This window comes from Lissotriton helveticus, chromosome 1_1 (genome assembly GCF_964261635.1).
Source record: "Lissotriton helveticus chromosome 1_1, aLisHel1.1, whole genome shotgun sequence".
NCBI classification, from domain to species: Eukaryota; Metazoa; Chordata; class Amphibia; order Caudata; family Salamandridae; genus Lissotriton; species Lissotriton helveticus.
In genome coordinates, this window is record NC_136057.1 from 916,267,535 (window position 1) to 916,292,354 (window position 24,820).

The 24,820-nt window shown below is 47.2% G+C and overlaps 1 protein-coding gene across 3 annotated transcripts in view; it reads right to left on the reverse strand.

Annotated features, from left to right (window-relative positions):
- Positions 1-24,820, reverse strand: part of MSRB3 (methionine sulfoxide reductase B3) — a 402,481-nt gene that overhangs the window by 146,950 nt on the left and 230,711 nt on the right. For all 3 annotated transcript variants that reach the window (XM_078676314.1, XM_078676305.1, XM_078676297.1), the window contains one exon: positions 11,341-11,369. In XM_078676314.1, coding sequence (XP_078532440.1) covers positions 11,341-11,369 — 29 coding nt within the window. The remainder of the gene's footprint in view (positions 1-11,340; positions 11,370-24,820) is intronic.

A 24,820-nucleotide genomic window follows, 5' to 3' on the forward strand; every position in this document is an offset into this window, starting at 1 on the left:
GACTCCAGTCAGAACTGGTCGCTCCTCTCGCAGCTCGCCCCAGCCATTTGGTGCCAGCGACCTGCATCCTGCCCTGCCTTCCTGCCCTGCCATCTTGCACCCTGCCACTGTGCCTGGTATCGTTGCCTGCATTGTGCCTGCGACCGCATTGATTTTAATTTAAATTGTGATTGTGTGCCAGTGACTTAACTTTAATTTTAATTTTACTGCAACTGTGTGCCAGCTAATTTGTGCCTGCTACCGCATTGTGTGCCCCTGACAGTGCCAGCGATCGTGCCCACGACCTCCCAGCCTTGTTGTTGTGCCTTGAGCCTGTCCACGCCACCACTGCTCCCCCGTGGCCCCAACCCCGCTCCCTCCAGCTCCTACTGGCCATCCTACCCCGCCCCCCGCCTCCCAGCTGACCCTCCCTCCCACTAACATACCTACACTGGTAACGCGAGACGAGGAGCTGTGTCCAGCCTGACTCCAGTCAGAACTGGTCGCTCCTCTCGCAGCTCGCCCCAGCCATTTGGTGCCAGCGACCTGCATCCTGCCCTGCCTTCCTGCCCTGCCATCTTGCACCCTGCCACTGTGCCTGGTATCGTTGCCTGCATTGTGCCTGCGACCGCATTGATTTTAATTTAAATTGTGATTGTGTGCCAGTGACTTAACTTTAATTTTAATTTTACTGCAACTGTGTGCCAGCTAATTTGTGCCTGCTACCGCATTGTGTGCCCCTGACAGTGCCAGCGATCGTGCCCACGACCTCCCAGCCTTGTTGTTGTGCCTTGAGCCTGTCCACGCCACCACTGCTCCCCCGTGGCCCCAACCCCGCTCCCTCCAGCTCCTACTGGCCATCCTACCCCGCCCCCGCCTCCCAGCTGACCCTCCCTCCCACTAACATACCTACACTGGTAACGCGAGACGAGGAGCTGTGTCCAGCCTGACTCCAGTCAGAACTGGTCGCTCCTCTCGTAGCTCGCCCCAGCCATTTGGTGCCAGCGATCTGCATCCTGCCCTGCCTTCCTGCCCTGCCATCTTGCACCCTGCCACTGTGCCTGGTATCGTTGCCTGCATTGTGCCTGCGACCGCATTGATTTTAATTTAAATTGTGATTGTGTGCCAGTGACTTAACTTTAATTTTAATTTTACTGCAACTGTGTGCCAGCTAATTTGTGCCTGCTACCGCATTGTGTGCCCCTGACAGTGCCAGCGATCGTGCCCACGACCTCCCAGCCTTGTTGTTGTGCCTTGAGCCTGTCCACGCCGCCACTGCTCCCCCGCGGCCCCACCCCCGCTCCCTCCAGCTCCTACTGGCCATCCTACCCCGCCCCCCGCCTCCCAGCTGACCCTCCCTCCCACTAACATACCTACACTGGTAACGCGAGACGAGGAGCTGTGTCCAGCCTGACTCCAGTCAGAACTGGTCGCTCCTCTCGCAGCTCGCCCCAGCCATTTGGTGCCAGCGACCTGCATCCTGCCCTGCCTTCCTGCCCTGCCATCTTGCACCCTGCCACTGTGCCTGGTATCGTTGCCTGCATTGTGCCTGCGACCGCATTGATTTTAATTTAAATTGTGATTGTGTGCCAGTGACTTAACTTTAATTTTAATTTTACTGCAACTGTGTGCCAGCTAATTTGTGCCTGCTACCGCATTGTGTGCCCCTGACATTGCCAGCGATCGTGCCCACGACCTCCCAGCCTTGTTGTTGTGCCTTGAGCCTGTCCACGCCGCCACTGCTCCCCCGCGGCCCCACCCCCGCTCCCTCCAGCTCCTACTGGCCATCCTACCCCGCCCCCCGCCTCCCAGCTGACCCTCCCTCGCCCCGCCCCCCTCCTTTATCCATTTATGACAGATGGACCTACGCGCAGCGTTTACGCGCAGCGGACGCGCCCCATGCGCGCTGAAGGTGCGCCAAAGGTAAGCCCGTCTACGCCAGGACCGCGCCCAGCGCCAGACCCCCTGGTCCACGCAAACCCCACTCCACCCGCATAACATATGCCGCCGCCACCATCCTAGCCCTTAACCCCGGACGCACACCGCAATGCTACGAAGCCGGCCCGGGACGTACCCACGGTCCCATCGCCTGCCATTCCTGCAAATATACCAGCATCAAGACCCATACCACATCCACTAACCCCAAAAACAGATCCGACTCTTATCACCTGAAGTGCATTCTGCTAAACACCCGCTCGATCCACAGACACGCCACTGAACTCTGGGATCTACTGAACACTACATCACCGGACATCGCCTTCCTTACCGAAACATGGATGAACGCGTCATCAACACCCGACATCGCCATAGCCATCCCGGACAACTACAAAATCATCCGAAAAGACTGCACCATCCAAACAGGAGGAGGCATCGCCATCGTCCATAAGAACACCATCAAAATCACGACCAACTCAGACGATAATCTCACAATCGCTGAACACCTCCACTTCCAGATCCACACCGACCCTAGGACCACACTTAGAGGCACCCTCATCTACAGACCTCCAGGAACCCGTAAACAATTCAGCGAAGACATCACTGACTTCATCAGTCCACATGCCCTCGCATCTGAGAACTACATCCTACTAGGAGACCTCAACTTCCACCTGGAAAAGAAGAACGACAGCAACACCACCACCCTTCTTGACAACCTGGCCAATCTCGGCCTCAAACAACTTGTCGACACCCCCACCCACGTAGCCGGACATACGCTCAACCCAATCTTCTCCTCCAGCAAACATATCTCCTTTGATCACACCACGGCCCTCCATTGGACGGACCACAGTTGTGTTCACTTCAGCTACAAAACCACCTTGACCCACAACCCCCCACAACCTATTCCCCGAAGGAAATGGAACAAAATCACCACCGACCAACTCCTCACATCGCTCAACCAAAACCCACCCGCCCTCTCATCGGACCCAAACGAAGCGGCCATCAAACTCAAACAATGGATCACTCACAGCGCTGACGAATTAGCACCCTTGAAAATCCATCGCACCAAACAAAACAGCAAAAAGGCCCCTTGGTTCAACGATGACCTCAAGAAATCCAAAAAGCTATGCCGTACTCTTGAGAAAACATGGAGAAAAAACCCAACTACCAACAACATGTCCACCCTCAAGGCAGCCACCCGCAAGCACCACCAGCTGATTCGATCCACCAAGAAATCTGCATTCAAGAGTCGACTCGACAACAACGCCCATAACAGCAAGGAACTATTCAACATCGTCAAAGAATTCACCAACCCCACCGCAGCCTCAAACAACATCAATCCCTCCCAAAACCTCTGCGACTCGTTATCCTCCTTCTTCTACAACAAAATTGCAGACATACATAAAAGTTTCGGAAACAGCTCCAACGAACAATACTCTCCACCCCCCTCAGAACCCAAACCGCCCTCTAACAACCTCAGCACCTGGAACCCAATTTCCACTGAAGACACCATCCGCCTGATGAACTCCATCCACTCTGGCTCGCCAACCGACCCATGCCCCCACCACATCTTCAACAAAGCTGATTCCATCATCGTACCCCATCTCCGTGATGTCATCAACTGCTCCTTCAACTCTGCTACCTTCCCAGAAAGCTGAAAACATGCCGAAGTCAGCGCCCTCCTGAAAAAACCAACTGCAGACCCCTCTGAACTTAAAAACTACCGCCCCATATCCCTCCTCCCATTCCCGGCCAAAGTCATCGAGAAAGCCGTCAACAGCCAACTCGCCGCCTTCCTCGAATCCAACAACTCCCTCGATCCCTCACAGTCCGGCTTTCGAGCCAAACACAGCACCGAAACGGCCCTCATCGCTGCAACAGACGACATCCAAAAACTACTGGACAACGGAGAAACAGTGGCCCTCATTCTACTCGACCTCTCCGCCGCCTTCGACACGGTATGCCACAGCACCCTCATACAACGTCTCAACAACATCGGCATACAAGGAAAAGCCTTGGACTGAATCACCTCGTTCCTAGCGGGGAGAACTCAGAAAGTCCGACTTCCCCCGTTAAGATCAGAGGCAACAGAAGTCATCTGCGGTGTACCACAAGGATCATCACTCAGTCCCACCCTCTTCAACGTTTACATGAGTCCACTCGCTTCCATCGCGCGTCAACACAACCTTAACATCATATCCTACGCTACGCTGACGACACCCAGCTGATCCTTTCCCTCACCAAAGACCCCAACACCGCCAAAACCAATCTTCGCGAAGGCATGAAAGAAGTAGCCGTCTGGATGAAAAACAGCCGCCTAAAACTCAACTCAGACAAAACGGAAGTGCTCATCCTAGGATCATCCCCCTCTGCCTGGGACGACTCATGGTACCCACAGACCACGCACGTAACCTTGGCTTCATCCTAGACTCCTCACTCTCGATGAACAAACAAGTCAACGCAGTCTCATCCTCCTGCTTCAACGTACTTCGTATGCTCAAAAAAATCTTCCATTGGATCCCCACCGAAACAAGAAAGACTGTCACCCACGCACTGGTTACGAGTCGACTAGACTACGGAAACACCCTCTATGCCGGAATTACAGCCAAATTACAGAAAAAACTCCAACGCATCCAAAACGCTTCAGCGAGACTCATTCTGGACATCCCTCGCCAAGATCACATCACCGGCCACCTGAAAGACCTCCATTGGCTTCCCGTCAACAAGAGAATAACATTCCGTCTCCTCACCCACACATGGCCCTCTACAAACTAGGACCCGAAGGCCTCAACACTCGACTATCCTTCTACACACCCACCCGCCAACTAAGATCCTCCAATCTAGGCCTCGCCGCAGTTCCGCGTATCCAAAGATCCACCATGGGAGGTAGATCCTTCTCCTACTTGGCAGCCAAGACCTGGAACTCACTCCCCACTCACCTCCGCCTTACACAGAACCACATCCCCTTCAGAAAAGAACTCAAAACCTGGCTATTCGATAAATAATAATCCCTCTCCCCAAGCGCCTTGAGACCCTCTGGGTGAGTAGTGCGCTATATAAATCCTTGAACTTGAACTTGAACTTGATATGCGAGTGCTTGTATGGATGTTTGAATGGGTATGTAAGTGGTTGTGTGGATGTGTGAGTGCTTGTATCGGTGAATGACTGGCTGTGTTGAGAAGCTGTATGGGTGAGTAGGTATGTAAGTGGCTGTATAGGTAAATATGTTGGTGTGTGAGTGATTGTATGGGTGAGTGTGTGGCTATGTGACTGGCTGTATGGGTGAGTGACTGGTTGTATGAGTAGCTGTATGCATGAGTGAATGGCTAAGTGAATGGCTGTATGAGTGAGTGAGTGAGTGGGTATGTGAGTGACTATGGATGAGTGAGTGGTTGTGTGTGTACTTATATGGGTCAGCGAATGAGTATGTGTGTGGCTGTGTGAGTGGGTGTTTGAGATGTTGTATAGGGGTGTTAGTGGGTGGATATGTGAGTGGTTCTATGGATGCTATCATCAGTGATGTCATTTGAGATGTCATCAGTGATGTCACTGGCCATTTCATGAGTGATGTATTATATGAAGTTGTAAGCAGTGCACTGCAGGGGTGTAAGTAATAGTTAGCCCAGGTAACTATAACTGCTGAATTTCTATGTTTTTGTATGAGTGAAATCTGAGCCCAACAGTAACGTCCCTGTAACCTTTTTTTTAAGTGAATTTAGAACATTTTTTTAATGTTATTTCCTAACTGTATTTTATTTCCTGACTGTAACCAGTAACCTTTGGCATTGAGTGTGTGAGTGGGTGTATGAGTGTCTCAGTAGGTCTGGGAGTGGTTGTGGGAGTGTCTGCGTGGGTCTGGGAGTAGATGCATAAGTGTCTCACTGGTATGTGAATGTGTGTCAGAGTTTGAGTGGGTCTCTGATTGGATCTGTGAGTGGGTGTCAGAGTGTCTGAGTGAGTTTTGCGAGTGCCTCCATAGGTCTGTGAGCCAGTCTGTGAGTGAGTGTCTGAGTGGGTCTGTAAGTGGATGTGTCAGTTTCTGAGTGGGTCTGTAAGTGAGTGCATGAGTTTGTGAGTGGGTCTGTGCGTAGGTACGTGAGTCTCTGACTGGGTATGTTAGCGGGAGAATGAGTCTCTGAGTGGGTGTGTGAATGTCTAAGTGGGTCTGTGAATGGATATGTGAGTGTCCGAGTGGGTCTGTGAATGAGTGCATGAGTCTCTCAGTAGGCCTGTGAGTGTGTGCATTAGTGTCTGATTGGCTGTTTGAGTGGGTGTGTGAGTGTCTGAGTGGGCTTCTGAGTGGGTGTGTGAGTGTCTAAGTAGGTTTCTGAGTGGGTGCACGAGTGAGTAGGTCTCCGAGTGGGTGTGTGAGTGACTGTGTGGTTCTATGAGGTCTGCTAGTTTTTCTGTCCTCTATTTTGCCTTTCCTGCTCATGTATCTCTCTCTGTTTTTCCCTCTCCTGCTCTCTTTTTCCTTTCCTGTATGTTTTTCTGCCCACTGTGTGCCTTTTCTGGCCTCTGTTTTGCCTTTTCTGCTCATTTTTCTGGCCTCTATTTTGTCCTTTTCTGCTCTCTATTTTTCACAGGGGAGTGGTGAAGTTTTTTTTTGTTTAAAATACTGTGTTGTCACGGGAATTCTCACCTAACTATAATGTTTAACCTTTTTTTTTCAGTGAATTACTGAGTGTTTTTTTTAAATGTAAAGCATGATATAATTACAATTCCCAACTATAACGTCACTTTAACTTAAGTTGTTTTGTGAATTTCTATGCTTTTTTAAATATAAATATATATAATATTTTATTACCATACATAACGCCAATCCCACTCCACGCACTGCCTTTGGCCTGCTCAGGCAGACTTACTGACTTTGTGAAAGAGTCATAACATCAAAATATAAAATTTAGGCCTATTGGTTTTATCAAGGGGTGAGCATATCAGTATATGTAAAACAGATCTATAATCTTTCTCCAAAAATCACCAATGTTTTAATCTGAAGTATATTTCGGTAATTCACAAAATACAATGTTTAATAATAGTGAATGTTCAATAAAGTTTCAATAAAAAATAAATCAACATGTCTATGAGTCTTTCTTTTTACATTGTTTTTCTTATTGCATTTTATGGTCTGAAAAATGTTGAAAGAAAGCATCAGAGACTTTAAAAAAAAAAAAAAAACAAGATGTATTTGAATTTTTCTGTTAACATTTTTCAGCGCACAAAACATAATCATAAACATAATCAAAAGAGGGCCTTGCAAGACCCAGGAGACGTACTGTATTTTTAAAATAATTTGCTTGGGGGCTGCACACAAAGCTCAAAAATTTGTTTGAAGAGCCCTCTCAGGACATTATGGGGCAATCCTTCAAAAAGGAGTAAATAATTAATGTGCAGCTCCTGCCACTCATTCATTCTTTTTTTTTAGTTTTTTTTGGTTTGGGTGTCCCAGTGCCTACCCACTACACAATTCTTCTAATAATTGCTGCAGAGGGGATGGGTTGACTCCTCCCTAAGCCTTTACAGGCTCTGGGGTACCCTACTCCTGGGGTCGTACACAGTCATAATTTGTTAAGAAAAGGGGGGGTGCGGCCTCCCTCTCAATCCTCTATGGGCACAATGGGCTATTTTTTTTATTTATTAACGGGAACGGAGTTGTATGGCCCCGTGATTGAACCTCTATGGGACCCCATCTGCTGAAGCTGTTTCATCTTTTATGGGAGGGGAGCTTTTCAAGCTTCTACATGCCCCAGGGAACCCCATCTCCAGGGCCTTTTTTCTTAAGAGGATGTGGGCTTGATCCCCCTCCCTAAGCCTTGATGGCCCTGAGAGACCCATTTCCCTGTGCTTAATGTGGGTGCCCCAGTGCCCACCCAGGGTACCCACAAAAAACAAAGTTGGGGGCTGCGGGGGGATCTCCAGTAACCCGTGGCCCAGCCAGCTCCCTGCATGCACCTAATCTTTGGTGCAGCGGGAGCCAGTGTTGCTCCCAACAGATGGAAGCAGGTATTTGTTACTGCTCCCACCATGCAGGAGCAATCTGAGTTTCCCTGCACACACGAACGTGGAAAGGGAAACAAATGTCTGCTGCCACAAGTCAGGAGCATTTTTAAAGCTCCTGCCGGGTGGGAGCAGACAAGTTTTCGCTGCCCGCGCTTTTACAGGCAGAGAAAGAGTGTCCCGGGGGTGGGCTCCTCAGAACCCACATTGGAGCTGGTCCCGGGGGTGGAATTCCCGAGGCCGCAATCTGATTAGGGAAGGGAACCATGTGCTCGCCGTCCCTTTTGAATATTGTGTCTATCCGGGGGAATCGGGTCCCTGGGCCCGCAAGCAGTGCAGCGAGGGAAGTACCACGCTTGTCTCCCTCCCCAATATATATTTTAATTACCCACCGCAGGGGTCATTTTAATAAAAGAAAAAAATTGCAGCCGCTCTTTTGGATAACCCCATGATCGTAGCAACTAAACTCAATTTGTTTTCAATCTTGGCCCCAGGAGGGTCCCGCTGGTACCACCCATAAGGGGCAGGGCCAACTTATTCCTACCAGGCCCTCATATATATTTTTTTTTTACATTTTCAGGATAGGGGACTACGTTTCTGAGTCCTGTAATAGCCGTCACAACATTTGTGTTCATGCTGAGGTCAGCCAATCAGAACGCTTGCTCCCACAAGACCCTCACTTCTGACGTGGGTCCCTGTGATGCACTGCCACCATGCCTCTGCCCGAGCTTGGCGAAGCTTGGGAGGGAGTGTACAGGATGGAGGGTGTTTCCAGAGTGTGCCCTCCACGGGACTGGGAATTGCAGCAGAGCCTTGTAACTCGGGGCAATCTGGGGCCCCTACCCGACAACGACTGCAGCAGCTCGGGGTTGACCAAGGTACTCAGAGGGGTTCGCGGTGGCCGAGGGAGGATTGAGCTCTCCCCACGTCCACTGTGCCCAATGTGGCACCGATGTTGCATCCAGCGGTGGGTCTGCCACCCTTCCCTCCCCTGCCTGGGCGATGCCACCGATCTCCTCCCTTGCTCCGAGCACCTGCCCTGAAAACAGAGTCAACCAACCTTCAGGGGAGGCCCCGCACACTGCTGCATTGCCCCTAGAGTGTCCAGGAACTCTTTAGCGCTACTGCAAGAGGGCTTCCTGGATGGAGAAAACCACTGTGGTGTCACCATGCTGGGCTCCTCTTGATCTGGAGTTGCTCTCTTGTCCCACCGCACTGTGAGTTGGGGCTAAACCGGGGAATCTGACGAATATCCCTGCATAGATCTTGCTCCAGCCAGTCATGGCATGTTGCCCTCAACTGCAGGGGCATCCACAGCCCCAGTCTGATCCATTGCTCAGTGACTCAACACCCCTGCCTCCCTGCTGATGGCTCTAGGGGTCAGCCAGGGACGGCCCCCTACAAAAGCACCTACCCCACTCCTGCACCAAAGAGGAGGCGGGCCTCCGCCCCCTACACCATTTACCACAGATCTTGCCATCGCTGAAAACGGACTGCAACACTGGATGGCGTTGGCAGGCTTTGTTTACACAGTCTTTCCCCCTCCCTGCCTGGACATACTCCAACTAGGAGAAACCTTTTCCAGTAATGGTACAAAAACTGCTGAAGGCCTACTCCTTCTCGGGGGTTTATTGTACTGTGTGTCTGCCGCAACCCAAATAATGTAGGTATGCGAGGCACAATCCCTAATGGCTGCAGGCAAAAGGACTGCAATGTATATAGGTCCACCATCTGTCTGAAAATGCATCATCATATACTTCCATTGTATATTATTTCATATCATGTCCTTTGTCTACTCTCTGTTCATACTGTTACCTTTGTATATCATGATGCTATGCTATATGTTATCATTATGCTTTCTATATTCTTTGCATTCACTCCCTGCCAATACCTTTTGTGCTCACTTCCCGCCAATATTGGCAGATTATATCTACGCTTTTTGCATTTGGACGCATGTATCTGTTTCGTATATTGTATGGAATCCATGTACTCTGATGTCCTTATGTAATATAACTGGTTTTCTAGTAAAGCGCTCTGACACCTTCAGGTAAAACACATGATATATAAAAATGCATAAATAAATTAATGAGGTGGAAGAGCCAGCTGCCGGTTCACAGTGGATGTCCTGCTCTTCCAAACTGTAATTGACCTCCAAGGTCTAAAGGCAGAGTCTGGGAATTGGGCAATTCCATGGCAGCAGTGATTTCAACATAAATATTTATTTGCAGCACATGCCAGAAGATCCTTCATTGCGGCATCTTTTTCACATCTTATCAAAACATTTGTTTCAGCCTTAAATGGCTTAAAATTTACTAATAACCACAAACCTGCAGTGCAAAGCATCCTTTAATTTTTCATTGTCATATTCAGACAAAGAGGTGACACATTTGCAGTGATGCTGTTAATATCCCTAAATGAGCTTCTGGGAAAAGGCTTTATTCCTCCAGCATGAGGCAAAAGTCCTACACATTTAAAATGCAATTCAGATGTCATAAAAAGTTATTTCCATCATTCATGGAAATCCACTTTTACATCACAGTGTTCAGAAGCTGAAAATATTTCAGAAGTGCACACAGAGTTTAGAAAAATCACAAATATTTTGCATCGCTGTCTCCATCGGAACAAATATATAGTAAATATGAAATGTTCAATATTGGACTATTTCTTGTTGAAAAGAGTTGTTTCAAGTAGACTTTGAGCATGGAACCAGAGAAAATGTAAGGCAAGTTTGAAAACACAGCTGGGGTATGAATAATAACGTGGTGCATATTGTCCACATGTAGGCTTATTTTCAACCTAGTGCAACATTTTTATATGTTTTACACAAACTGTTTTACTTTGAGAGAGAGAGAGAGAGAGGGAGAGGGAGAGAGAGAGAGAGAGAGAGAGAGAGAGAGAGAGAGAGAGAGAGAGAGAGGACAGTATTTCTAAGATGGTGGTCCTGTGCTTCTATGCAGAGAGGACAGTATTTCTAAGATGGTGGTCCTGTGCTTCTATGCAGGTATGACAAGTATCAGTTAATGTGTACATTTTTCTATTTCTTAAACTTATTTTTTCATAGTGTTGGAATTCGTATTTATCCTAAAAGGTCTGCTAAAAATATGAAAACAAAGTTTGCTAAAACTACAGAATGTCTCGAATTATTTAACTTTGTTTAAATAATGAACAGTTTCATTTGCTTTTCCATGTGGCATAATTAGTTAAGCCTACTACATATTGTTATTTCCATTGCCAAATAATTCCCATGACCTTTCCTTAAGGATATCTGAACGCATGCTGGAGAATTGACTTTCAACACTGGAACCATTAGCAAAGTGTGCTTGAAACAATAATTATATCATTTTTGCATGACTTCATTATGTAATCTAAGAAGGCACCAACAGACACACATATTTTACTCTTGAAGCAATACTACAAACCATAACATACCAGAGCTGGAGTCAAACTTCGTTTCAGATCTGTAATGAAATAAAACAGATGTTGATAATCCAAGAAAGTAAAAAGAACAAGAAATGATACAAATCCAAGCATTTTTCTTCAAATGTATTATTTGTTATTTTGGTTAAAGAGCAGGTTGAAGCAAAACTTTCCACTCTATTTCTGGTGATCGCTCCATTCATTTTTTTATGTACATTGATATTGTGTTTAGACTGATGTGCAGTGAGAGAAAATAGTATATATCTTGTTCCCAATAGTTCACTGAAACATTGTATCAAACATAGTATTTTTTCATAACTCACTTTCAGTTAGTAGGACAAACAATATGAAAGTGATTTGCTCAGTGTTCACTGTATGAAGTTCATAAAAAATGCCCGGTGTCAATTAGTTTGTTAACAATCTACACTCTGTGGCTAATGCATGTCCAAAGAAACCTTAATTTATGGCATTTAAGGATTTTAGATTCTTCCCCATTGCATCAGGCCACAGCTCTTTGGTTTGCCTATGGAATACAGTATCCCCTTGTCGTACAGTATCAGGATATTACAAACCACCGTAGAGTTTGGTGACCACGTAGATGAACGAAGCCAAAGGTAAGTAGGTTTTTAAGGTCATGGAACACCAAGGTGACTTCCAATACCCTTTTTCTATTGCTTATAATACATGACCAATTGCCTATAATACATAACCACACTATCCCCCTTCCTCCAAACCACTTAATTCTTTGATCTTTTGCTCTTTGATATGAAAGTGGTAGTATGGTCCCGACCAAGAAAAATAAAAGCAGAGTCTGGTGTGCAAAATTAAACACACCAAAAAGCATTTAATAATTAGTTGCAAAAATGTATTAGAATCAGTTTAATGTAAATGGGATAAAAAAATGTTGCAGCTCGGAATGTATAAAAATATACATTGAGTGTTGTTTATAAAAAAAATATGCCTGTCTCAAAAAAGAATAGAAATTAAGATGAAATGCTGAATTATTGGAAATGTCCGATTATCACCAATTCCAAATACCTTTCCATTACTTCATTTGGCCTAGCTTGAAAAGGGAATGACAAAGGTCGTTATAAAAACATTTCATATACCAACAAAGATTTATACCAGAAATTCTATACATTTTAGGTAAACTACACATACAAGCAAAATCTACTATGGTCATTCCAAACTGAGATGTAGCTGGAACTGCATAATTTTCTGTGGAGTTGAGATTCCAGTCTCCTCCCAGACCCAAGGCATGCAAAAAAAAGCATTAGCAAAGCCAATCAGTCTCAGCAATGCGAGAGCTATTAGCTTTGACAATGTCAATGTATTTTTGCCATATTGTGTAGCGGTATGGCTGCTTTTAAACATGACTGAATGTCAGGGGGAAAAGTGCTATGACGCTGCTGTACAACATAGCTAAAAGACATTGACAAAGCCAATAGCTGTCATATTGCTGCGGCCTATTGGTTTTGCTAATGCTTTGTTTATTGCTGGTGGGAGTGGGAGAACAGGAGGCAATACGGAGGGAGGGCATGTGGGTGGGGGCATGGCAGGCAACAGAAGGAGGCACTGCCCTGAGAAGCAGTGTTGTTGGTACTGTACACTTAGTCCATCGAGCCAACCATGCCACAAGGAGGCTGACTTTGCAGAGGTGTACTATGCAAATGAATTCACGGATTTACTTTAGAGATAAATTTAATTATGTACGCTTTTATGCAACATGGAAATATTTTATACATACCGTCAAAATTCTGTTCATCCACTCAAGTAATTGTGGAATTTGTTTATTCATGCATTCAATCAGTTGTCCGCATGTTCAGCAATTCATCCATCCATATATAAAGTGAATAATTAATTGGTCCGTCAAAGCTTGCATTCATTCAAGCATATGTTTATGTGCTCTGTTTCTCATTCCATCACCCATCCATCTGTTTATCCATGCATTCAACAACTCACTTGTTCAGTCATGAATTCAACCATTCATTCATGCATTCAACCATCCTTCCAAACATTCATTTAAATATCGATGCTTTCATTTACACATGTATTCATGCGCTTATTCATGAAATCAATCATTCATCCATGCAAACATTCTGCAATGCATTTGCTTCTTCGTGTGTTAAATCCTGCATTCAGTTATCGAGGCACACTTTCATACACCCATGCATTTATTTGTTAATATATTGCTGGGTAGATGATTTGCGCTCTCTTCTGTTAGCGGTGCCACTTGGCAAGAACGTGTCCCATTATTACTGGAATACTCCCACCTTCCTCCTCAGCCATCTTTAGACACTGCAGCTTACAACTGAATAACGCCGTTCTGTTTATGTAACAATGGGAAGTGCAACAGTGCTGGTGTAACACACCTCACCCAGCTGCCAACTGGAAAGCACAGCCGACTTGGAGTGATGACCCTGCCCTTACTGCTAACGGACACCCCCGGGCAGACAGAGGAAAGGGGCTGCCTTGGCTGCATGGCTGACTGGGTCTAATTCACGAGGCACTAGCATTGTGGACTTCTGGCAAAACAGATAGAAAACAATGAAAAATACATATGCACACTGGTAAAAATAAGAGACCAAATAACGGACTTGCAGAAGAGGTGTGCGTGAGGTAGGAATCTTTTAAACCACTTGGATGCTAAGGCTATTTTAGGACTTTCATGCAATTTCCATTGAAATCAATGGAAACTCCATGACGAGCTGGGCTCGTCATGAGCGTCGAAGGGGTTAAGGGCCTCACCTGAGAGCCTACGGGAAAAGCGTGTACCGGACTGTGTGTTTTTTCATGCAGGAAAGGATTAAGGGATGTGGGGAGGCAAGAAAGTGGCTACCACCAGAATGATGTGAGATATTACTGTGCAGGACTGCAAACCGATATCCATAACCTGCTCTTTCCAACCCATAAGTGATGCATTCTTTTGTTACATTTTAAAACAATGATACAGATGTCGTCTTTCCTTACAGGCACTCAAAAAGGATTCATGATTTTGTAGTGGACACGTCAAGTCTTCCCCTACTTCGGCTTCTACCAGGTCTTTCAACAACAAAGTTGGAAGACCAGTCCGGAAAAAACGTAACCAGCTGAGCCGGGCTTCCTTCCTACTACTAAAAGTGATATTTCTGCTCACTAACCCCCTGCTCTTTACATCAGATGGCCATTACCCTTTTTCAAAATGGCTCACGCTGGTGCGGCTGGGTACTCTTAATTTTTTGGGACTGGTGACCATCAACTCACTAAAATATTATAAATAGTGTGAACCGGGCCATAGATCACTTTGGGCCATAGATTACAATGGAACCATTCAAAGTTACACATCCTTTGAAGTACAAGGAGGGGGCGTGGTGTTTTGAGATGAGCTGTAGCCTAGGCGCAGGAGCGCTGTACTTGGGAACGGGAAAAGCAGGTTCAACTCCCATCCTCATCTCACCCATCATGCTATTCTAAGGAAACAGCTTAATCGCTCTTGACTCAAAATGCGGTGAAAGAAACAAAGTTACATGCCGGGGCTGAGCAAGTCAGGGACGTCGTACAGAAATAAAAAAGTAATCCAAAACAATGAGATAAAATGGCTGCTGCGTATGTTTAGCAGTACGTGGTCGCTGGGCTCAGGTAGGGCTATAGTCTGGAAGAGGCATGAGGCAGGCATTCCATGGACCAATGGGAAGAAGGAATAATGGAGCGATGTGGAAGCCAGCAGATGGCAAGCCTATGGACGGACTGAAGTCCAAAACAGTAGATACAACATGTTTCTCTTCAAGACAGCGCATGCATGCCGTCTAGAGACGAGACCTAAAAAAAAACTTTCATTTCCTCTGTGCAAATTGGAAATTGAGACTTTGAGAGGCAAAATTTAGCAAGGCTACTGAAAGCCCAGGATATTGCTGTTTTCATTTTTTCCCACCATTTTAGAAACAGCGCACCATATGCCAGACAAGAAACTCTTCCAAGTCTACAGTGTGATAGAAAAAGATACTTCATTAGTACAAATAGTAACAAGTGATAACCGAAGTGTAGACCAGGGGCCTTATTTATGAAGGCCTTGCGCCACCGGTGCATCACTTTTAACATGGGAAAAAGTGACGCACCAGTGGCGCAAGGCTTTCATAAATGAGGCCCCAGATGCCTTTTACCAGCATATCCTTTAAGAGTAAACACAATACTGTTAAAAAACAAGGAAAGTAAACAGAAAGAGCTTCTTTTTCTGGATTCCTTTCTGAATTATTTTTTGGAAAGAAGTCTTTATCCAAAGCACTTGATGCGAACAGATTTGCTAACAATACCAATGTCTGCCATATGGCCTTGTGCCGAATGTACAAAAGTCAATCCTATCGCAGTAAACTTGACAGCAAAATAAAAGGGCTTAAATAGTACCATTTTAAGACGTTTGAGTTGTAAGAGCTTAAATAGTTATCCAAAATGTTTTAATGGCTAGACAAAAGCTTTTTAACAACCAAATGATGTCTTTCTTTTTAAACAATGGATTTATAAATATCCCTAATTTCTAAAGCAGGGGTGCCCAACACTACAATTTTATATTCAACAATGCCTGACCCTCCTTTAGTGTGGCTTAAAATAAAATGATGGGGCCTCCACTGCAAAATGTGTTGAGGGGGGTCTAAGACTCCCATGTGTCACAGAGATTTACACTACTGAGGTTGCAAGGGGGGACCTTCCGAAAGCTGGGTTCCCACTGCTCCTCTGGGGCTGCAGGGGCCTGTGTTACCCCCATGTCTGGGTCAGTGCTGAACATTCTATCTATAGCGCCTTGCAAGCCCGAAGAATACAGCCTGTTATGGTGTTAAAACGGGGTTGACGGCTTAAATGTCTGGAACAAAAAGTAAAACCCACAGTAAATAATTCTCTCCAACAGAATTATGTAGCTAATGTTTAATTTGGCCTTTACTCTTATACAGTAATTAGTTTCATATAACCTTTCTTTGGACTGGCGAGATCTGAAACCATCACAACGGGACGTCCTCTGCATACTTGATGTCAGCATACTTCCTTTTCATAACATTTTGAAGCTGAACTCAAACAACATAGACAATTAAACATAGCAGACACCTGTAACTGGCTTCAAATAAATATGGTTTCCATTTAAAAATGTGTGCCATCAGCTAGTGATATTCAGAAGCAGTCTCGCGCGCTGAGGCTGCTAAGAGCTGGATGGATCACAGTATCAAAATTTCTTAGCACCTTATTTTTCACATCCTGTTAAGTTCTTGCTAGCTCTCCATGCACTTCTACTGGAATGGCGGAAGATTCCAGCTGGTGCATATGGGGGACTCTTGAATGGTTGGCATATAATCACCCACAGTTCACATTTACTGTGTGGAATCTGTATTGGCTACAAGGTAGGAACTGCTACCGACTGTGTGGTTCTCTCCCTGGTTACTTGTATCAATATATCCGACTGTGGGCCCCTGTACGTCACTAATATTCCTAAACTCCTTCGGTAACACTGTTTGGAGAAAGTCGCCTGTCAACCAACACTGGCCAAAAAATTCCCTAACTTTGAAATGAGTCTGTGTGCGTTTGTGACTCCCACTCAGGTACTCCAACCATCCACTGGCCTCATAGGGCAATACTTTTTCAGTTCACCTTTAAGTCCATAGCTGCACTGAAGAGACAGCAATGAACACAATTTTTATTTTTTTTTAAACTTTATTTATTAATTTTTCTCGTCAAACAGCACAAGGAAGAAACATCCACTGAGGTCACACAGGTACATATCGTAATCACTTAATCATCATTCAGGCACTGTACATGAGCAAATGGATAGCACGGGCAGATATTAGACATATAGAGTAGCTTATGCGATTCATTTTAGCAAACAGTACATAATAATAAGCAGATCTGATTAGTCCTAGAGATATGTAACATGGGTAGTAGCATTAATTAGCTAGACAATTGATATTAGCAGTCCCACAACCTTTCAAGAAACCACACCCTGTTGATTGCAAGGTACGTATAGTGTAGTGTATGTGTCACCTAGTGTAATCCCCTATCCTGTCCGTGTATCGGGAGGGATCCTGCCTGCTCCACAATCTATCCCCTACAGCTTCCTTTTCAGTGGTGTGCGGTGCCCCCCTGAAAATATCCTTGTGACGGGTTCTGTGCAGGTGATAGGTAGAACTGCATCATTCAATTGTCAACCTCCGAATCCGAAGAGGCTGCCGTGTCCTTTAACAAATATATCTTAAGCGGTCCCCAAATATCCTTCGGCCGGCTCTGTACTGGGGTCAATTCTGCATAGGTGGTATTCTGGTCCTGACAATAAACCAAGTCATCCAGCCATTCCTTAAACTTAGGTGCTCTACCTCGTCCCCAGCGACATGCAACTCGCCTCTTAGCCAGTAACAGTGCGATATCCGTGAACTTTCTAATAGATTTGGGTACCTCCCTAGTGCATCCTAATAACATAATTAGCGGGTCTCTGGCAACTGCTCCAGACGTCATAACCTGTAGTGCAGCCTATACCTGCGTCCAGTAGTCAAAAACTCCTGGGCATTCCCAAGCCAAGTGCAAGAAACCCGCCCCCGCTGCATTACAGCGATCGCATCTATCGGTAGCCGCCAGTTGGAAGCGTAATTTTCTCACAGGTGTATAATAGAATCTTTGTAAAAATTTGAAATGAATGATCTTCAGCCTACTGCTAGACGTAATATTAGCCGTGACCGCACAGCAGTAGCGCCATTGGTCGTCAGTAATATCTCGGTCGAAGTCTTCAGCCCAATGACGTCGCGCCGAGCTCTCCGGCCCCTGACGCCCCGACCTAATGGCAGTGTAAAGTCGAGAAACAAGATGGCGGCCATCTGACATAAGCATGGTATGCAATGATAGGTCCACCTCCGGTTCCTCCGGAAAGTTGGGCAATACTTCCTTCAATCCCTGTCTAAGGCGAATGTAGTAGAACACCTCCAACGGCGTAGGTGTAACCACGTGAAACAATTGGTCCTTGGTGCGGAACCGTCCATTTAGGAACAAGTCCCCCCATACAGAGATCTTTACGCGCCTACACATCAACTGAAACCCTGTTTCTTGTAAGAGTGTTATGCGAGGGTGATACGAAAGAGGAAGTACCGGGGAGTACAATTGCGTGGCGCCTACGTACCGTACTATCCTACTCCACGCATCGATGGTGCAAGTGACCGTGGTAAACGGCGTGGTTATATCCTTGACCGTCCCCAATATCAGACCATTAAGAGGAATAGGACGCGCGATCCAGTCCTCAGCAGCGATTTGCGGCATGTACGGCGTGGGTTACACCCAATGATACGCATATTGCGCTTGTGCAGCGGCATAATAAAGTTCGAAATCTGGCACATCAAAGCCTCCTGCCTCATAAGGCTGGGTAATGATGGACCAACGCAGCCTAGGTTGCTTGCCTCCCCAAAAGAGACGCAATAGCTCCGAGCGCAACTGTTTAAAGAAAAAGACGCCTGGAAAGTATGGCACATTTTGGAACAGGTATAGGAATTGAGGTAGCACCACCATCTTTATAAGCGACGCCCTACCTGCCATTGACAGCGGCAGAGCTTTCCAGCGTGTTACATTATCAGCCAATTTGGTGATGGCCACCCCATAGTTCGATCTAAGTGTCACGTCCTTGTCCAAAGATATAACTATACCCAAGTATCTGAGATCTGTATCACACCATTCAAGCGGGAAGTCCAGTTGGAACTTCGGAACGGCACTCGTGAGCGGGAAAAATTGGGACTTCTTCCAATTCACATGTACCCCGGACAATCCGCCGAAGACAAGAAAGTCCCGCAGAATAGGATTGAAGTTGGTTTGGGGATGTTTTACATATAGCGTAATATCATCCGCATAGAGCGATACTCCAATTTGGCGCTGAAAGCAGTGAAAAGCACTGGCTTTGTGCAGCTGACGAATACGGCACGCCAACGGCTCAATGGCCATAGCAAAGAGTAGAGGGGAAAGAGGGCACCCCTGCCTGGTGCCTCTCGTGATCGGTATCGGGGCCGACAGCAGTCCGTTAACAACTACTTTGGCAGTCGGTCTGGTATATAATAGCTCAATCCAATCAATAAACAATTTAGGGAATCCCATCCTATGTAATACTGTAAATAGGTACGACCATTCGACCGAATCGAACGCTTTTGTGGCGTCTAAGAAAACAGCAGCGACAGGTAATTCCGGGGCAATTGTCTGAATCAAAGAGAATAGTGTTCTAAGATTATGTGTAGTGGCGCGGCCTGGCACAAACCCAGCCTGGTCCGGCAAAACTATTTTAGTCATAAGCAGCGACAGTCTGGTGGCCAGCACCTTTGCAAGGATCTTCGCATCGCAATTGAGGAGAGATAACGGTCTATATGAGTCCGTATCCGTCGGCTCCTTACCCGGTTTCAGCAATGAGGTAATAACCACCTCCCTCATCGATCCCGGCAGCTCCCCCACTTCCAGCGACTCCTCATAGACCTCTTTAAGAACCGGCGCCATAACATCAATATACATTTATAAAACTCCGCGGGGAGCCCATCTGAACCTGTCGCCTTACCATTGGCCAGCGACATAATGGCGTCTCTAATCTCATCAGTCTCCAACGGTGCACTAAGAAATTGCCGATGCACATCGCTGAGCCAACACAATGCAATATCATCAAGAAAATTGCCCATATCTACTTCGGTATGTTGTCGTGAAGTGTAAAGTTGTTTATAGTGAAGTAGGAACTCCTCTTGAATCTCTCTCGTATCCTGACAGCGTGTACCGGTTGCTGTGACAATTTCTAATATATTGGCACTGAAGCGGGGCTTCTTCGTGATCGCAGCCAGCACCTTGCCAGGCCGTTCCCCTTCGCAGTAACGCCGTGCTGCCCAATATTTACCCTTAAACTTAACCTCTCTCGCTGCCTCCTCCTCAAACTCGGAAAGTTTGTCTCTAAATGTACGATGCAGTTCCAGGTCACCTCCTCTTGCCATACCAAGTTCAATTTCCTTAAGCTCACGCTCTAACCTTCCCAGTGTCCTCTGTATGTCTTTCAGTATCCCCCCACCCTTGGAAATGCAGATACCCCTAATCGTGACCTTGAATGCTTCCCACACCATCTCTACACTAGCAACTGAATCCTTGTTCCTGGGGAAGAACTCTTCGATTTCATCACCCAACTCTGTTCTAAAAACAGTGTCCAGGAGCATAGCAGGGAGCAATCTCCATGGAGGTCTAGACCCAGCATGACCGGGCACCAGCAGGGATAACAGCACAGGGCAATGATCCGAGTACGTTCTGGGCAAATGTGTTACCTTATCTATGCCCGTTACCAGCCCCCTCGACACAAAGCAGTAATCCAATCTAGCCCATGTGTTAGCGTAAGACGTGAAATGAGTGCCCTCTCTATGTGCGGGATGTGTGTATCTCCAGCTATCTACCAGTCCCGCTTCCTCTACGACGCCCAGCAACATATCCCTCGCCTGTCTGTTATACTGACCACACCCATCTGATCTATCCATACCAGGCACTAGTGTAACATTAAAATCCCCCCCCCAGATGATATGTGTAGCACCCGCCAACAACACATGTCCCCAAATTGTGGTGAAGAATTCCGGTGTGTCGACATTCGGAGCGTAGCAGTTTACTATAGCAACAGTATCCATACCAAATCTACCCCACAGTATCACAAAGCGTCCATCAGGATCAATGACCTCCCCCAGCACTTGATAGGTAATCGATTTTTTTATTAGAACAGCCACGCCCCTGGAATACGAAGAATATGAGGAGAACTTTCTGACCGAGGCCCATTTACTAGCATAGTTAAAATTCGATCTGGGGCAGAGATGTGTCTCCTGTAACAGAGCTATGTGGACATCATGCCTATCCAGATAAGCAAGGATATTTCTACCTTTTCTAGAGTCATTAATGCCTCGCACGTTCCAGGACATTATCATCAGTTTGCTCCCCGCCATATCAGCCATCATCATCGATAGCAGCCGCCTCAACGCCTCCCCCCACCCGTATTCTCCACCGCCCATACATGCCATCCCACATATCACAAGTACCATGCAGTTCCGTTCGTGTCCTCTGTACAGTGCAACCAAACTCCCATGCTTCCCCCCTCCCCCTAGCCCCCTCCCAACTAGCTCAGGCATATCCCAGACCATCACCCAGACCAAGCCAGTTGCCCACCCGTGTCCCGAGCATGCTGTCATCATCCAATCCCTGTCCCATGCAATCAGACAGTTCCGCTCCCATCCAGCCCACTCAAGTCGGTGGATCCCTCTCTTCGCAGTCTGCAACAACGCCATCCAGCAAGAACTCTGGTCAGTTACACCCCCAAACAGTCCCCCCTGCCCATCTCAAAACGACCAACATGTAACAATTTCAACTTTGTGCCCACCCCCTCCCCCACCCACTGAAGTGTCCCCAATTCTCCAGCATTCACAATCCCCCCCCCTCCCATCACCGCTAGTAACACCCCAACCAGCCGCAGTGTAACGAACAATGTCATAGGGGCACACCCTAGTAGGGTCATCCAAGGTACACACTTTAGCACCCCCCGTTCCTCGCCCCCTGTATCTAACCCGCCCTTAGCGGGGCAAGCCGAGGGAGGGGGTGTCGCCTGGCATACTTTACCACCCATAGTCCAATGTCGCCTTCATCTCTCTTGACCGTCCAGTGTCACAATATCTCGGTAGAGCCACGAGGGCGGTGTCGTGAGAACAGTCCACACTCCAATTCCCAGATGTAGGTCACAGGAGGCTAGGAGAGCCCATAGCAATGTTCGTGCGCAGATCAGTCCTCTTCATTCTCCACCTCCACTTCCCCATGACGGTTGCCACGTTCGCGTCTCAGCTTTTTAAGGAAATCTTCCACCTGTTCCGGGTTCAAAAAGAAGTGCTGTTTCGCCTGATGCGTGATCCGAAGCTTGGCCGGGTACAGCAGTGCATAATCTATTTGTAGATCCCTTAGTTTTTTCTTCACGCCCAAAAATTTCCTCCATTGATCCTGGACAATTGGCGTGAAGTCTGGGTATAGTGTAAAGGTGACCCCATCACATGTCAATTGTTTAGCAGTTCTGGCAGCACAGAGTGCAGTGTCCCTATCCCGATAATTTAGTAGTCGAGCAATTATCGGTCGAGGCGGGGTCCCGGGTTGAGGCTGGGGACCAAGGGAACGATGTGCACGTTCAACAATGAACTGTTTGGAAAAGGCGTCCGCCCCTATCGCCGTCTGAAGTATCCGTTCCACATATTCCTCCATACGCCCAGTATTCATAGATTCCGGCACACCGACCACGCGTATATTATTCCGGCGACTGCGCGCCTCCAACTCCTCGTTCTTTGCCGCTATTACTTTAAGGATGTTATCCATTCGCGACAGTCTAGTAGCATGGGACGCGGTGGCATCATCATTATCTGAAATCCGTCTCTCCGCTGCCGTGAGACGTTCCTCGTGAACATCCATCTTTTGCGCAATAGCGTCCATCCTGGAAGATAATCGATCCACCTTATCCACCACCGTCGCAAATCCTTGCTTCATTTCTTGCAGCAATAAATGCATGTCCGGTGCAGTCGCACCGCCGCTAGGCCCCGCTGTCGTCGGGCTCGAAGCTCCAGTCGGATCCATCCCCGTCTTCACGGTCTTCTTCGAGGTCGGGGGCTGATCAAAGGACAGTTTTGGTTGTCGAGTATCTTGACGGCCCATGGTGGCACCGCTAGCCGACTTTTCCGCAGTGAGCGAACACGTGCGATTGTTCCCGCCTCGTGGTGATGTAGAAGTTCTAGACATGTATCGTTACGATCTTAGCGTTTAAATTTTCCGGCCACACTCGGGTCCCACAAGCTAGGTCCGCAGTATACCCCGTGACTCCACCTGACTTCAAGGAGCACAGCAGTTGGACCGGTCCACGTCGTTTAGGCAGCACCCCGGATGAAAACACTGCAGGCGTAGGCCCCGTGCAGCCTGCGTTCCAACCTCGTAACACAAGGTAATGGCCAGGGGCGCTCCGTTATGAGCCACTTGCAAGGCCTACAGGTACCGCACTTCCAGCAGCAGGATCCAGTATGTACACTCAGCAATGCCTAGTACCCCTTCCGTACTCCTTTACATAACGCTGTGCCCCGCATTCGCAGCCGTAGCTTTCAATCCACTGGCCCAGGCAATGTCTCTACAGGGTACACCTCCTCCACTCATAGGTCGCGGGATCCCCAGTGTATAACTCCTACACCACAGGGCCGGCGAATGAGCAGTTCAAGTCCGACACGCTACTCAGCTAGCACAGTGTAACCCATCCGCCTCCATTACAGTCAGTGCTCACAGTCCACCGGCCGTTGCAACCACGTCGCCTGCAGTCGTTTCTCCCGGCGGTCACCGCCTTGAACTCCACCGGTGGCCTCCCCGTGACAGCGCAGCTCTATAATGTCTCTCATCCGTCCCTACGGGAGGAACGGGCGGAGGAGGGGGGGGGTTCGCAGACCCCGGCTGTACCGTGATGGCAGCCTACCAGTGTTAGGGCAATCTCCACGTATGATACACCTTGCCGCCGATCTTCTGGCTGTAAATATGTTCACTGTTCACAGCATCGCGTCTGAAAACGAGCGCACTCGCAGGAAGTGCCCTCCACCAACTGCCGCGGCCTACTCTCCACACGGAAGCCTCGGAGTCCAGTAGTTGCAGCTCCCCGCCTCACGGTCACTCAGGCTCCACAGTTACTGCCGGTGCAAACTTCTCGCCAGAATAACTCCGCTCCACATGGTCCGATGTGCCCCAAACTTGCAGCGAGTGTCGGACCATATGACGTGCACAATCTCACCAAGTTTCAACGACATTGGAGGTGGTTAAGGCAGGATAAGTGGTCGGATAGTGGCACAGGCTGCAGGAGCCTCACGAAGGTGCGGCCATGCTGCTCGTGCGCCCTCTAGCGCCCTTAGCAATGAACACAATTAGCGCCAATCGTGATGGAGGATGTGACTCTTTGATGGCACTCAAACTAGAGAAATGACATTGAGTAAAATCACAAAAGGCACCTTATCAAATGAATGGATAACAAGATGCAAATCATATTAGGTCATGGTTAGACATGAAGTAATATTTGAGACAAGTGCGAGAGAAAAAAAGGTAAAAATAAAATGCAGATTTCATTGCTTGACCTGATCCAGTCCCATCAAATTGTCAGAAGAGACCTTCCTGTCACTCAGATAGAAAAGGAGTCATGGGGGTCCAGTAGATGGATTTTGGAGAGGTTACGTAACAACCAATACGTGGAAAATGTTGGCTAGCACTGAAATGAAAACTTTTGCCCAGAGGAAAAAGTGTGGTGAAAAACGTAACCCAAAACACTTTCAGAAAACGCTAATTGTGAAATGCAGACTCTTTCCCAAACTTAAATTAATATTTAGAAAATTAATAAAAGTTAAAATTAACTTTTGGGCACGTAATTGCATTTAATGTATAGAATACAATATTAATTATCTCTCCAACTTTACATAACACATTGTATACATATGCTTCGAACTTCACTGACCTT